Source organism: Notothenia rossii (genome assembly GCF_949606895.1).
Source record: "Notothenia rossii genome assembly, chromosome: 4".
Classification (NCBI taxonomy): Eukaryota; Metazoa; Chordata; class Actinopteri; order Perciformes; family Nototheniidae; genus Notothenia; species Notothenia rossii.
In genome coordinates, this window is record NC_136902.1 from 55,041,803 (window position 1) to 55,055,425 (window position 13,623).

Consider the following 13,623-nt stretch of genomic DNA (forward strand, 5'->3'; position numbering starts at 1 on the left):
TTTATACAGCAGCTTTTCTCAAAGACCTTAACAAAGTGCTTTTAGAGAATGAAAGGAACCTCAAGGACTGATTCAACATGTATCTGGAACTAGTAAACGTCTCAGGGATGTGATCTGCATGAAAATAAGTTGAGAGCATGGAAGACATGTTCAGAGTCACAGTCTGTACAGATCAGAGAGGAGGACGGTCAGGATGGAGCATCATTACCAGACAGAAAGCACCTTCCATTCACTGTGAAGCTCTCAACTTCCCTGTAACATTACAGGGAAGTTTAAAGAATCGGTTTCCCAAAATGTATGAATTTATTTTAAAGACGTTTGACATTACATTTAATCACACAAAGTGTTGACTTGTTGTTTAGGCCTATTTTGCCTCCTCTCACATTTTTTAATTCCATCTTCAGGACTGTCTGGAGGAAATTAACCAATCAAATTGTTTCGTGCAGCCGGGCCCTGCTCACAGACAGAGACCCTGTTCTGGGGGCCTTGCAGGGACTTTGTGATACTGCAGGTATGGTGGATCGCACACACACAAACACGAAGCGCTTTGAACCAGCTTCCAGCTGCAGACCAGCTGCTGTGTGTAGTGCTGGCTCCTGGACTGTGGGGCCCAGAGCTCAACACTGCAGATCATCAAGTCTTCTTTGTAAATGTTGCAATCAACCAGTAGCTTCCTGTAGGTTCTCACTCAGAAACCTGACACACGCTTTACTAGTCGGGCAATACAAGCTACTGAGAGTGACGGTGATGAAGAGGAGGGAATGAACATAAGAGGGATAAAGGGATATTTCCCAAATCTTTTGTGAATAAAACCCTCTCTAAGATAACGAAGAGGCTGTTATAAATAAAGTGTTGGACCTTTCTCCACCTCTCTCTCCGATAACTTGAGACGAGTCGCTTTGACGTCTGCACTCAAACCCAGAGAGTGAGCAGCGGACAGGAGCCCAGCCCGGTGTTCTGAACCTGCTGAAGAGGAACAGGAGGTCAGCGCTTTGAGTCTACAACCCATCGCTTTTTTTTCCTCTATACGAATTGATTATATATATTATATTAATATATATTATAGTCTGAATCACTTCATTCACGTCCTTGGTGGGTGTTCCCCTGATGTGTCCTCTATAATAATCCCTTAGTTGTAGATATCTAAAGAAGTCATGTTTCCCTAAATCTTCTTTATCTTTCATATCCTGAAAACTCTCTAGTTCCCCTTTCTTCTCCAAAGTGCACCATGCTGTGATTACCTTGGTCACCCACCGTTTGAAACCTTCATCTTTGTCTTGCTGGTACAAAGTTACCGTCAAATACTACCCATTTCAGTATATGTATGTCTTCTTGTATTTTGTGAATGTATTACTATTTTAAACCTTACCTCCAGTGTGAATAATGTAATTGAATCCATACATGTATGATTTTTTATTTTTTTGTATGTGTCCTTATCTCCTATAATAGGGTATTCTCCAAATGCTCTTTCCATTTATTTCCACTTAGCTGTATAATCTGGCAGAATAGAAGTATTCTTTCAGATTCGGGAGGCCTTAGTGTTTTCTTTTAACGATACCGACACTAGCATGCGATATCAGTGGCAGCGTTCATGTCAGTGGCAAACTCTTCTATACACTCTGTTTCTCCTGTGTTGTTCATGTTCTCTGTAGACTATCGTCTCCAAATGAATTTGTTTGAATCTTCCTGTTGTGTCTGGTGGGCGGGGTTACTTTATCTAACGCACTCTATAGGCTAACGTTAGGCATCAATCACAGTAGACTTTAGTAAATGACCGTGATATGTTTGCGTTTCCTGTCTGGAATCCAATTGGACTATAACAAACTCTAAACAAATAAAATGCAGTTAGACAATGTTAAAGTGTATAATTGGATTGACTTGAAGTACAATCTGTAGCCTCACTTGTTTATGCAGTCATTAGGAATGTCATTTAAACACTAGTATTTAGGTGAAGCACCTTATTGGCTGAACAGCCAATCCAGAGCCTTGGGTATGTCAGGTGGAGCTGTTCCCATAGTCTGCCTGTACCTGTGACCCCCCTGCTATCACTGCTCATTCTGCTGTCACACGCTGGTCAGTGAACGCAGCGTTGGAGGAAGCTAGAATTGTTGCAACAATACCGTTTTTAAATACTGTTCCATCTAGTAAAAGACTAAGCCTTGCATAGTAAATATATATTATAAGAATGAAAATACACAAGTACAAAAGTATTTTTTATGCAAAATGATATATTTAAGAATATTTTAACACCATATTGGATCATAATTATTGATGCAATAATGTGTTCATCAATTTATGGATAAGGTGAAACTAAGAAACCAACTAAACTTGTTTGTATGCGTTATATACTACTGCATAGTTCAATCATAATTATACATCAGAATGTGTTTGTTTATGATCTTTTAATAATCTGAATCTGCAAAGTTACTAAAGTTATTATTACAACTATAATGTTGCTTCTGAGATAGTAGGGGACATGTAAATATGCATTAGAATGGAAATATTAAAATAAAGTAGCACTAACTTGCATTTAAACAGTAATGTATTCTTCCAACCTTTTGTATAATCTTAATCTTTAACTGCTAACACTTTCTAAGAAATATACAGTACTAAAGTACAATATTTCCCTCAGCTGTAGTGGAGTTAAAATATAACATACCATAAAATATTCACCAGTACCACAAAAAAGTATTCATTTACAGTTCTTGAGAATAGCTACTTAGTTAAATTCCACTGTACATATCTGAATGTAAAAGTGTCTGTGTTTCCCCTGCTTTAGATGTCACTCGGTCACTCGTTGTACTCAGTGTTCAAGACTGTGACTTACTGTCTGTAAAGTGTCCTCAGACCCTGGACAGCTGTTGAAGGGCTCCAGATTACACAACGCTGGTTGATAAATGACACAAGCTGCTCAGAGTTCATCCATTTCTCAACCCAAAATACCAGAAGGAGATAGAAAAAGTACATTATGTCAGAAGGAAACCTTACGTGACAGGAAGTAACATCACAATAAACCAGGAAAATTCATGTACTTTTAAATCATTATTTTCTCAGGTGGAATATGGAATGTAGATGTAGTACTACTTTGTAAAAAAGTCTCACTAAAGTATAAAATGACCTAAAGTAAAAATATTCTGCAGAGTGGATTACCATATGATATCAATGTGTAATAGTTATTGATTATATAATGTGTTAACCTTTAATGTTGAAGCTGGTAAAGGTTAAGCTAATTAGAATCACTTTATATACAGTACAGCTGGATATTAATCTATAATGTTATATCATGCTGTATTGAGAGTCCCTCAACATGCTACTGAGGCACAATGATTGAGTAAATATTCTTGGTTTGGTGGGAAGGTGGTAATGCACTGCTTTATATTTTTTTACTGTAAATTTGTATTTCCACATGTATCTTTTTTTACTTTTAATGCTATTATATTTCTGTTTCTGTTTTAATTTCTCTTATGTACATTGCCTTGTCTTTTTAGGTTGCTGCAACGCAAACATTTTCTGTCTGTCTGTCTGTGTGTCTGTCTGTCTGTCTGTTTGTCTGTCTGTGTGTCTGTCTATCTGTCTGTGTGTCTGTCTGTCTGTGTGTGTCTATCTGTCTATCTGTGTGTCTGTCTATCTGTGTGTCTGTCTATCTGTCTGTCTGTGTCTGTCTATCCGTCTATCTATCTGTCTGTGTATCTGTCTGTCTGTGTGTCTGTCTGTCTGTCTGTCTGTCTGTCTGTGTGTCTCTCTGTCTGTCTGTCTGTCTCTCTCTCTGTCTGTCTGTCTGTCTGTCTGTCTGTCTCTCTGTCTCTGTGTGTGTGTGTGTGTGTCTGTCTGTCTGTCTGTGTGTCTGTCTGTCTGTCTGTCTGTCTGTCTGTCTGTGTGTCTCTCTGTCTGTCTGTCTGTGTGTCTGTCTGTCTGTCTGTCTGTCTGTCTGTCCGTCTGTCTACATTTGTACTGCTGGTTATGGAAACTGTGGTCAGTCTTTATCAATGACTCCATTCATATGACTGTAACCACAGAGGACTGCTTACAGTAAACAGCACCAACGCTTCTCCTTTTCATTTCCTGACAACACACACATCCAACCAACTTCTCCTCAATCACACCCAGGATTCACACTAGAGCAGGAAGTCAGGTTTTAACCCTTGATGACCACGTGACATGTCAATGATGACATGTCACATAATTACTGCCACAGTTTAGTCCCTATGGATCTTACACGAATGATTCACAATGTTTCCTGTTAATGACTTTCTGAAACATCCTGTTTCTATGAAAAGCTCTTACAGCCTGACAGGGGGTCTTTAATGTTTACAGAAGCTCCAGCAGAAGTTTCTTGGAAATATATGTATATCACACCAAAAGAAGCACGAGGCCACACTCATTAACATGCATGGCTGACATGTTACTAAGCACATTTTCTCATCAGTTCAGTACAATTGAATGTTCTTGTTCTGCATGGTTTCATTTGATCCTCATCCTCATCGCCAACAGCTTATAGTTGCCTTGCTTTCCCCAGCCACAACACCCAGCTCTAACTGGGGGATTCCAAGGGGCTCAAGGCCAGCTTGGATCCCTGATCCCTCCACCTGGTCCAGGGTCTGCCCCTCGGTCTCCTCCCAGCGATGACACCATCAGAGCCACATCATCTGCAAAAAGCAGATGAGCATCCTAATGTTCAAACATGCTGTTTGTTACGGCCGATCCATGACCAAGTCCAGAAAGAAAGGAGAGTCGCCATCAGGTGCCCCATTCAGGACTCTGATCAGGGTCTCAAGGGGGGCCAGATACTCCAAACTGCTGTTAGGTTCATAGGCAGAGACAACAGTTCGAGTTTGCCCGCCCCCCACCCCCCATAACCCGCAGGCGTAGGGAGGCAACCTTCTAACCCACTGGGGGGAACTGCAGCAGAGCATCCCTCAGCTGGAGGAGGGAAGTCCAGCGGATCAGAGAAATCCTTGGTTGAGAAAAAGAGTGAAAAAGTTTTTAAGGCATGGTTTATCATGCACTGTTCAGCTTTTCGTGAGTTTGGGCTATTTTACTTCCATCTTCTCTAACGAAAATAAAACACGCAACATTGAACTTTTATTATACTACACTTTGGCTATTTGGCTCTTTAGATTTCTTCTAAATGTAGTAATCCTTAGCGTTAGATCATTCCTCATTTACATATTTAAACATAAACTGAAAACATCTAATAGAAAAATGCTTTGTCTCAATGGAAGTAATCGACTGGGGAAGTTTCATGGAGATATCTTTTAGTTAAAATGTTCACCCCATTCACAAACAATATATTTTAAAGCATGGTTTCAATTAGATTATTGCTGTTTTTAAATTTAAAAAATGTCATCAATACCAACAAAATTATATTATACCAGTGATACCAATAAACAATCCACTTAATCAGGCCGAGATGTTAAAAACATTTATTCAGCATATCATTATGTGCAATAATACAATGTACAAATTATCTTTCTGTAGATATTAAAATCCATATCATATTTAAAATGTGTTGTCACAACATGAAACACAGAATACATTCAAGGTCTGAGAAGGCATCACAGAGGGTCAGAGGTGAGGGTCTCACTAGGAAACCACTGACTCCATCATCTGAGAGAAACCAGTAAGAGCACCTGTGCGTCTGCACCCTGCCACCAGGGCCAAACATGTATCTCAGATCATTTTTACTGTGCATTCAGATAATAATTCAAATATTCTTTGACTTCACTCAGCACAGAATGAACACTGTAGAAACACTAATAGAAATCATTTGATATCTCAGCAGCACTGCTGGAATATTACTCAGTATATTTACTCCAGTATTTTACTTCTTTACAACATTTGAAGAACATGTTTTTTTCAACTTTGTACACATTTCTACTCCACTACACCTCAGAGGTGAAAGAGGACATTTCCCTTTATACCATTGGGAAATTGTCCCTTCTTAATCTGAATACATTTTCAAAAGGCTTTTAGAAGCGGCCAAATGCATACAGCGCTGGAAACAGGGCTGTTCATCTGAGGAACTTGTGGAAAGTGGCCTGTTTAGAGATATGTGGTTCTCACAGGGTATAAGAATACAAATATGTGAGCATGTTTAAGAATAAGATGCATTGCATACATACTTTTACTTAAGTAAGATTTGAAATGCGTTGGCTTTTACTTGAAGTGGAGTATGGTATGAAAACTTTATCCGAAGTAAAGGATCTGAGTAATTCTTCCACCACTGCAGCACATTACACTGGCTTTAAATCACCAAGAGAGACGATTCTATAAAAACAGCAAGATCGGCCCCGTCACTGAGGGGAAGGATGGGCGACGTCTCCAGAGTAAAACTGAAAACACACACACACACACACACACACACACACACACACACACACACACACACACACACACACACACACACACACACACACACACACACACACACACACACACACACACACACACACACAGCCATATGAAAATCTCAAATTCAGAGTGATTATTTTTATATTAAAAGTGAAGGATTCTTATTTAAAATATTGTTTAAAAACAAAATACATTTTCCTCACACCTGAAAGCAAGGCATTCAGGATATAAAGGTTAGACAGCTCTTCTGCCATTTAGATTCCTACACCACATTATACAATCAACCTTTCAGTCCTCTGCAGATCTTTGTGACCCAACAGGCGGCCAATAAGAGCTTACGAGTTTCATCTAAACTAGCTTTTTATTGGACAGAGTGTCCTGATGCTGGTAAAGTGCAGCAGTCTGCAGTCAGTCAGTTTTCATCTGCAGGATGAACCCTGCAGCTGTCAATCAAATGCTTCAGAACCCCTGAAGCCCCCCGTCTGTCCCTCAGGGGTCCTTGTCCTCCACATGTAGCCCCCCCTCACTCCTGGCTCTGCCACGGGACGACTGCACCTCCTCGTACGGGGGTGGGGGGTTGTCGGGGCTGGAAAGAAGCGGGCGATGACCGCCGTCTGATTGGCTGACGAGGGACAACGGGTGACTGCTGGGAGCCTCCTGAGCCAATAGGAGCTGGGTGGGTCCTGGCACTGAGCAGGGGGGGAGACGCTGCCCCCAGCTGCCGTACATCGCCTCCTCATAGGAGGGGAGGGAGACAGGAAGTCCGTCCACCATCAGCTCCAGCTGGTCCGAGGAGCGCCTGCTGCGGGACAGAGACAAACACTGACTCAGAGACAGGCACCAGACTGGGCTTCACTTTGTTTCCTAAAGTGAATTTTGCGTTTGCAAAAAATGGAAACCTTAACACTATTTTAATGGAATACATGGTCCTGTAAACATTGTGTAAAGGTGTCATCTGGTAATCTTAACGTGATTTGTAATCTCCTGCCATTAAAGCCTGATAGGGTTCAGTCAGATGTCTGAGAGGACTGCTCTATATTTCTGAGTACTCTTCCATCTCTTATGTTGTAGAAAGTTCTTTTTGAAGATAGATGTTACTTGTATAAAGAGTATATTTTGTTCATCAAGAAAAGAGCAGAAAGAGACAAAGATCCTCTGAGCAACAGTTCAATAATTATTGAGCTATTCTTCTTCTCAGCAGAAACAGAAGCTTAGTGGACTGATGAATCACAGTGTAACCACTGATTACACTGTAGTGACTTTCAAACAGTTCAGGTGTGTCAGCACACTGGTGGATTTTGTAATCATGTTTCCTTAACACACGTGAATACAAAAGAAGAACATCCCTTCTTTTATTCAGAGTAGAGGTTCTCTAACAGGGGGAAATCACTGCAGGAAATGATCCTCCTCTCACCTGTGTGATTGACAGGGGTAGAGGCGGGACTTGACCACCAAGCATGCAGTGGTGGTGAGCAGGAAGATGGACACGCCCACCGCCGTGGTGGCCATGCTGGGCATCGAGTCGTTCCCCCGGTCATCAGAGTTAATCTTCGGACCCTCTGAATACGAGACACAGGATCAGAAACAACGACCACAGACACAGACAGACCCTCAGACACTGACACACCCTCAGACAGACCCTCAGACACAGACAGACCTTCAGACAGACCCTCAGACAGACCCTCAGACACTGACAGACACTGACAGACACTGACAGACCCTCAGACACTGACAGACCCAGACAGACCCTCAGACAGAATGTAACGACGAGACGCTGTTACTAGAGCTCACGTGGACATGTGGATATAATCATTGTTTTAATAGGTATATTGACGACAACTTCCCCTTTCCCCATGTCTATTGCTGATTGTGTGCACCTGGTGCCCTGTGTTGTCTCCTCCCCCCTCACCTGTGTCTAATTGCTCCCCCCTCGCCTGTGTCTTGTTAGTCTGTGTGTGTATTTAGGTGCTGTGTCTTGTGAGGCTGGTAGTGTGTGTGAGATCTTTGTGGCAGCAGGATGTGTTCAAGGAGAACAGCAGGATTGAGGCTGTGTGAACTATGTGCACATGATTTTAATAAATGCCCACGTCGGGTTATATTTTTGGACGTTCTGCCTCTGCCTCCTTGCTTGGTCGGGCCGCTCAACGGTCAGTCTCAGACAGACCCTCAGACACTGACAGACCAACAGACAGACCCACAGACAGACCCTCAGAAAGACCCACAGGCAGACCCTCAGACAGACCCACAGACAGACCCACAGGTAGACCCTAAGAGAGACCCACAGACAGACCCACAGGAAGACCCTCAGACAGACCCACAGACAGACCCTCAGACAGACCCTCAGACAGACCCACAGACAGACCCTCAGACAGACCCTCAGACACTGACAGACCCTCAGACACTGACAGACCCTCAGACACTGACAGACCCACAGACACTGACAGGCCCTCAGACAGACCCTCAGACACTGACAGACCCTCAGACACTGACAGACCCTCAGACACTGACAGACCCACAGACACTGACAGACCCTCAGACACTGACAGACCCACAGACAGACACTCAGACAGACCCACAGACACTGACAGACCCTCAGACACTGACAGACACTGACAGACCCACAGACACTGACAGGCCCTCAGACAGACACTCAGACAGACCCACAGACACTGACAGACCCTCAGACACTGACAGACCCACAGACACTGACAGACCCAGAGACACTGACAGGCCCTCAGACAGACCCTCAGACAGATCCTCAGACACTGACAGACCAACAGACAGACCCACAGACAGACCCTCAGAAAGACCCACAGGCAGACCCTCAGACAGACCCACAGACAGACCCTCAGACAGACCCTCAGACACTGACAGACCCACAGACAGACCCTCAGACAGACCCTCAGACAGACCCACAGGCAGACCCTCAGACAGACCCACAGGCAGACCCTCAGACAGACCCACAGGCAGACCCTCAGACAGACCCACAGGCAGACCCTCAGACAGACCCACAGACAGACCCTCAGACAGACCCACAGACACTGACAGACCCTCAGACACTGACAGACCCACAGACACTGACAGGCCCACAGACAGACCCTCAGACAGACCCTCAGACACTGACAGACCCACAGACAGACCCTCGGACAGACCCACAGACAGACCCTCAGACAGACCCTCAGACAGACCCTCAGACAGACCCACAGACACTGACAAGCCCTCAGACAGACCCACAGACACTGACAGACCCTCAGACAGACCCACAGACAGACCCTCAGACAGACCCTCAGACACTGACAGACCCTCAGACACTGACAGACCCACAGACACTGACAGACCCTCAGACAGACCCACAGACACTGAAAGACCCTCAGACACTGACAGACCCACAGACACTGACAGACCCTCAGACAGACCCACAGACACTGACAGACCCTCAGACAGACCCACAGACACTGACAGACCCTCAGACACTGACAGACCCACAGACACTAACAGGCCCACAGACAGACCCTCAGACACTGACAGACCCTCAGACACTGACAGACCCACAGACAGACCCTCAGACAGACCCACAGACAGACCCTCAGACAGACCCTCAGACAGACCCACAGACAGACCCTCAGACAGACCCTCAGACAGACCCACAGACACTGACAGGCCCTCAGACAGACCCACAGACACTGACAGACCCTCAGACAGACCCACAGACACTGACAGACCCTCAGACAGACCCACAGACACTGACAGACACTGACAGATCCCCTGCCAGTAGCTGAGCAAACAGAGGCTGAGCTTCACAATGAAACAATCATTGAATGATTCAGTCTCCATATGGAATCCCCTCTCCTCACACTGTACTCCTCCGCTCCACCTAACCCTCAGCACTGCAATTCTTTTATTCTCACTATAACCAACGTTATCTATTTTCCATTTTTACTACATATCACATAATTGTTCCACACAATAATAAAACCTTGAACCATTTAATTGATTAAAAAATTATTAAATAATTAACTGTATGCAGTAAAGGTACCCACAGACATCTCTGGCCAAATATCCGACAGAAAAGGAGCATGTGGAAAGTGTCTGCTCGCAGCTTCAGTTAAAACGTTTAGGTGGTTGAGAAAACAAATTGAAACGTGTAGATCTGTAACAATGAGTGGAAGCTGTGGCAGAACAATCACCTGTGGTGGAAAACCCAGACAGCTATTATCTAACAGAAATAGATGATCAAACACACGATCTATGACGGGAGGTTTTGATCTGGTTCTGTGGGTCCCCTGACCTCCTGGCAGTAGATTTCCATGAGGCTCTGACAGCGTCATCACAGGGGAAATGTCTAATGGTTATCATGGTGGCATCGCCCACTTCCTCTTTCTGCACTCTGACTTCCTGTCGCATCGCGTTCTCAGTGAATGTGGAGAGGAAATAGAACTGGTCTGAGTAATGTCAGGCTGAGACAGTCTCTGTGAAGTTAGGAGATGAACTTGAGTTTACATCAGGCTCTTCCTCCTGATCTCAGCTTAACAGTCAGTCATTGAGACAAAACTCCAGTCCACTTAGGTCCAGTGGAGTTACTAATACCACTGTAAAAATACTCTGTTACAAGTCAAAAGTCCTTTGTTTCTTAACTAAAGTATGTAATTATAACCAGGAACTACTTAAAGCTGTAAAAGTATAACAATGTCTCCTGTCATTTTTTACTTTAATGTACTACATCATCATCATTTTGCTGTTGTAGTTGTTTTAGGTGGCGCTCAATTTGGAACTATTTATTGAAGATGTCATTTTATAACGGATTCAGTACATTTTCTCTATTAGGTTTTTGGGTAAATCAAATGAAAATGGTGGCTTAATAGTAACACAATTACCCTGATGCTAAATGACACAATTGTTAACAATGTTGAAGGGCAAAAGCAGCTATTACTTGTTTCTATTGAGATATGGAATGTTTTACATAAAAAATGATAACTAGGTAATTAAAGCTGTACAAAGAATGTAGTGGAGTAACAGTTTAATATTTTACTCTATTACAGAGTAGAAGTTAAAGGGAATATAAAAGCTTCGATGCAGTAAAAGTATTTCAAATGTGTCGGTGAGTACAGTTCTTGAGTAAAGTACACTGGCTGAACTATAAACTCTTTTTGTTGAAGCTCAGCCTGACACATCATGGCTGTAATCAGCCATGATGTGTCAGGTTGATATCTCTCCTCTGAGAGTCGCACCCAACCAGGATGTCCTCCTCTGCTTCCAGAACGCTCTGAACCAGGAGTGATGTCAGTGAAGACCAATGAGCTGCACCGCTGAGTCATTAGATAATAGCCTGAGCTCATCACTGAGTAATGCTGTGAAGCAGGGGCTGCTGGGAAATGTCAGGGGATGTTTGGAGTGGTCCGAGAACATCTGCTCACTGATTAGGAATTTTAAAGTCACATCATTGAAAACCTAGAGAGGGTAGTGGAAACCTCTGAAGCCACAGAGAGAATCAAATGTTCTTCACTGACGCAAACCACCCTGTGTTCAACTCTCGTCAAATCTGTCTGTAGGAAGGGCCAGTCATTCAAATACTCATACATCCCACGCAGATTTTGTGTTTCAACAAGTGGTGGAAGAAGTACTGCGATCCTTTACTTGAGTAAAAAGTAGAAATACCAGTCTAAAAATACTCCATAGAAATGAAAGTGTATTACAAATGTACACTATCAGCAAAATGTACTCAAAGTATCAAAAGTAGAAGTTGTTATTGAGCAGTGTCTTGTATTATAACAGCACATGATGCTCTCCTGCTGTTATCCGCTCCTCAACAGGTTCTAAAGTTGTGGTTTGTCAATGACAAAACCCTTTAACATTATAGATAGTAATATAGTGCTGCATTGCATCATACCATATGTTTTAATGTGTTAAAAGCAGTGGTGTAATGTAACTAAGTATATACTCAAGTAGTCTGATTAAGTACTTTTTTGACATACATATACTTTACTTGAGTAAGTGTGTTTTATGCTACATATAATTGTAATCCACTACATACTGGAAGCAAATATACTTTTTACTCCACCACAGTTTTTCAAGACTCACACTTTTTACATATGATATATGATAAGATACATATACATACATATATAGCTAGTATTTTGTATATATCGTTAGTAAATTGGCTCCACATTGCAAAAACTACAAGTTTAAATGCTCCTACATTTACTTTTTAGTTGTGAAAACAGAATAATATTCTATTCTATAATAATATAATAAATTATAATGAAAAAGGCATTATGCTTACGGAGTACTTTTGATACTCAAAGTACATTTTGCTCAAAATACTTCTTCATAATTTGACTTGAAACTGAGTATTTTAGGACCATAGTATTTGTACTTTTACCTAAATTAGGAATCTGAGTATTTTTCCACCACTGGTTAATAGGAATCATGTGTCAAGAAAAAATGTAGTGTGGTAAAAAGAATATCATTCATCTCTGGGATGTAGAGCAGTGTAAAGATATATAACGATATGGGCAATTCAATACAAAATAAAAAGCCCTTTAAAATGAATGTAGGCCCTGTAACTGATTCACCAGCACTTAATATGGTATGACCTGCCTGAAGTGAATATATCTGCACTATCTTTGTTGGTCGGAGTTTGAATCTGGATGGTTTTTGCACTTAATGTAAGTCGCTTGGGATAAAATAAATGAAATGGAATGCGTTATTGTTGCATTCTCACCTCTGAGAGGAGTGCAGGCGGGGATGGGGGGCATCCACCTCCCGTGTCGGCACCTGGAGACGCGCACCTTGCTGTTGACATGGTAACCGGGCTCACAGAAGAAGTGGATGGAGCTCTTCTGGGGGAACCCCCGACACGGAGACGGGTCACAGCGGAACCCCCCATGCTCCGGCAGCAGAGGGTGGGTGCAGTTACTGAGGCGGCCTGCAGGCACAAACACACGTTGTGAGGCCTAATGCACTGGATTCATATATATACTACTTATGTGTAGTATATAAATATACCTCTTCATACATATTATATCATCAATGGCCCACCTTAGTCAGACAATTCAATTCATCTTCTGTAATAAACCTGTAAATAACTGCAATATATACTTCTCCTCCAAATACTGTCACCCAGCTGCTTCCTCACAGCTGTTACTGGGACTGGATGTGGATTTTGAAAATTGTGCAATTTCGAATTTTATCTTTAATATTTGATGCATTCTCTTAATTAATATTAAGCTATGCTTATGCTCTGATTCTGAGCCGGCTACTGGTTAATGCTTA

The 13,623-nt window shown here is 42.6% G+C and overlaps 2 protein-coding genes across 3 annotated transcripts in view; one reads left to right on the forward strand and one right to left on the reverse strand.

Moving 5' to 3' along the window:
* Nucleotides 1-6,437, forward strand: part of LOC307037406 (hypoxia-inducible factor 1-alpha-like) — a 20,028-nt gene extending 13,591 nt beyond the window's left edge. Inside the window, 1 exon segment of the mRNA XM_079678254.1 lies at nt 4,517-6,437. Within this exon segment, the coding sequence (XP_079534380.1) occupies nt 4,517-4,663 (147 nt within the window). The 3' untranslated portion in view covers nt 4,664-6,437.
* The window catches only part of LOC307037408 (sushi domain-containing protein 6), a 25,010-nt gene continuing 16,793 nt past the window's right edge, over nt 5,407-13,623 (reverse strand). Inside the window, exons 3-5 of one of the 2 annotated variants that reach the window (XM_079678258.1) lie at nt 13,073-13,276; nt 7,766-7,910; nt 5,407-7,150 (exon numbers count right to left, since the gene is read on the reverse strand). In XM_079678258.1, the coding sequence (XP_079534384.1) occupies nt 6,841-7,150; nt 7,766-7,910; nt 13,073-13,276 (659 nt within the window). In that variant the 3' untranslated portion in view covers nt 5,407-6,840. Of the gene's footprint in view, nt 7,154-7,765; nt 7,911-13,072; nt 13,277-13,623 lie in introns of both variants that reach the window. The other variant, XM_079678257.1, reaches the window with a different exon arrangement.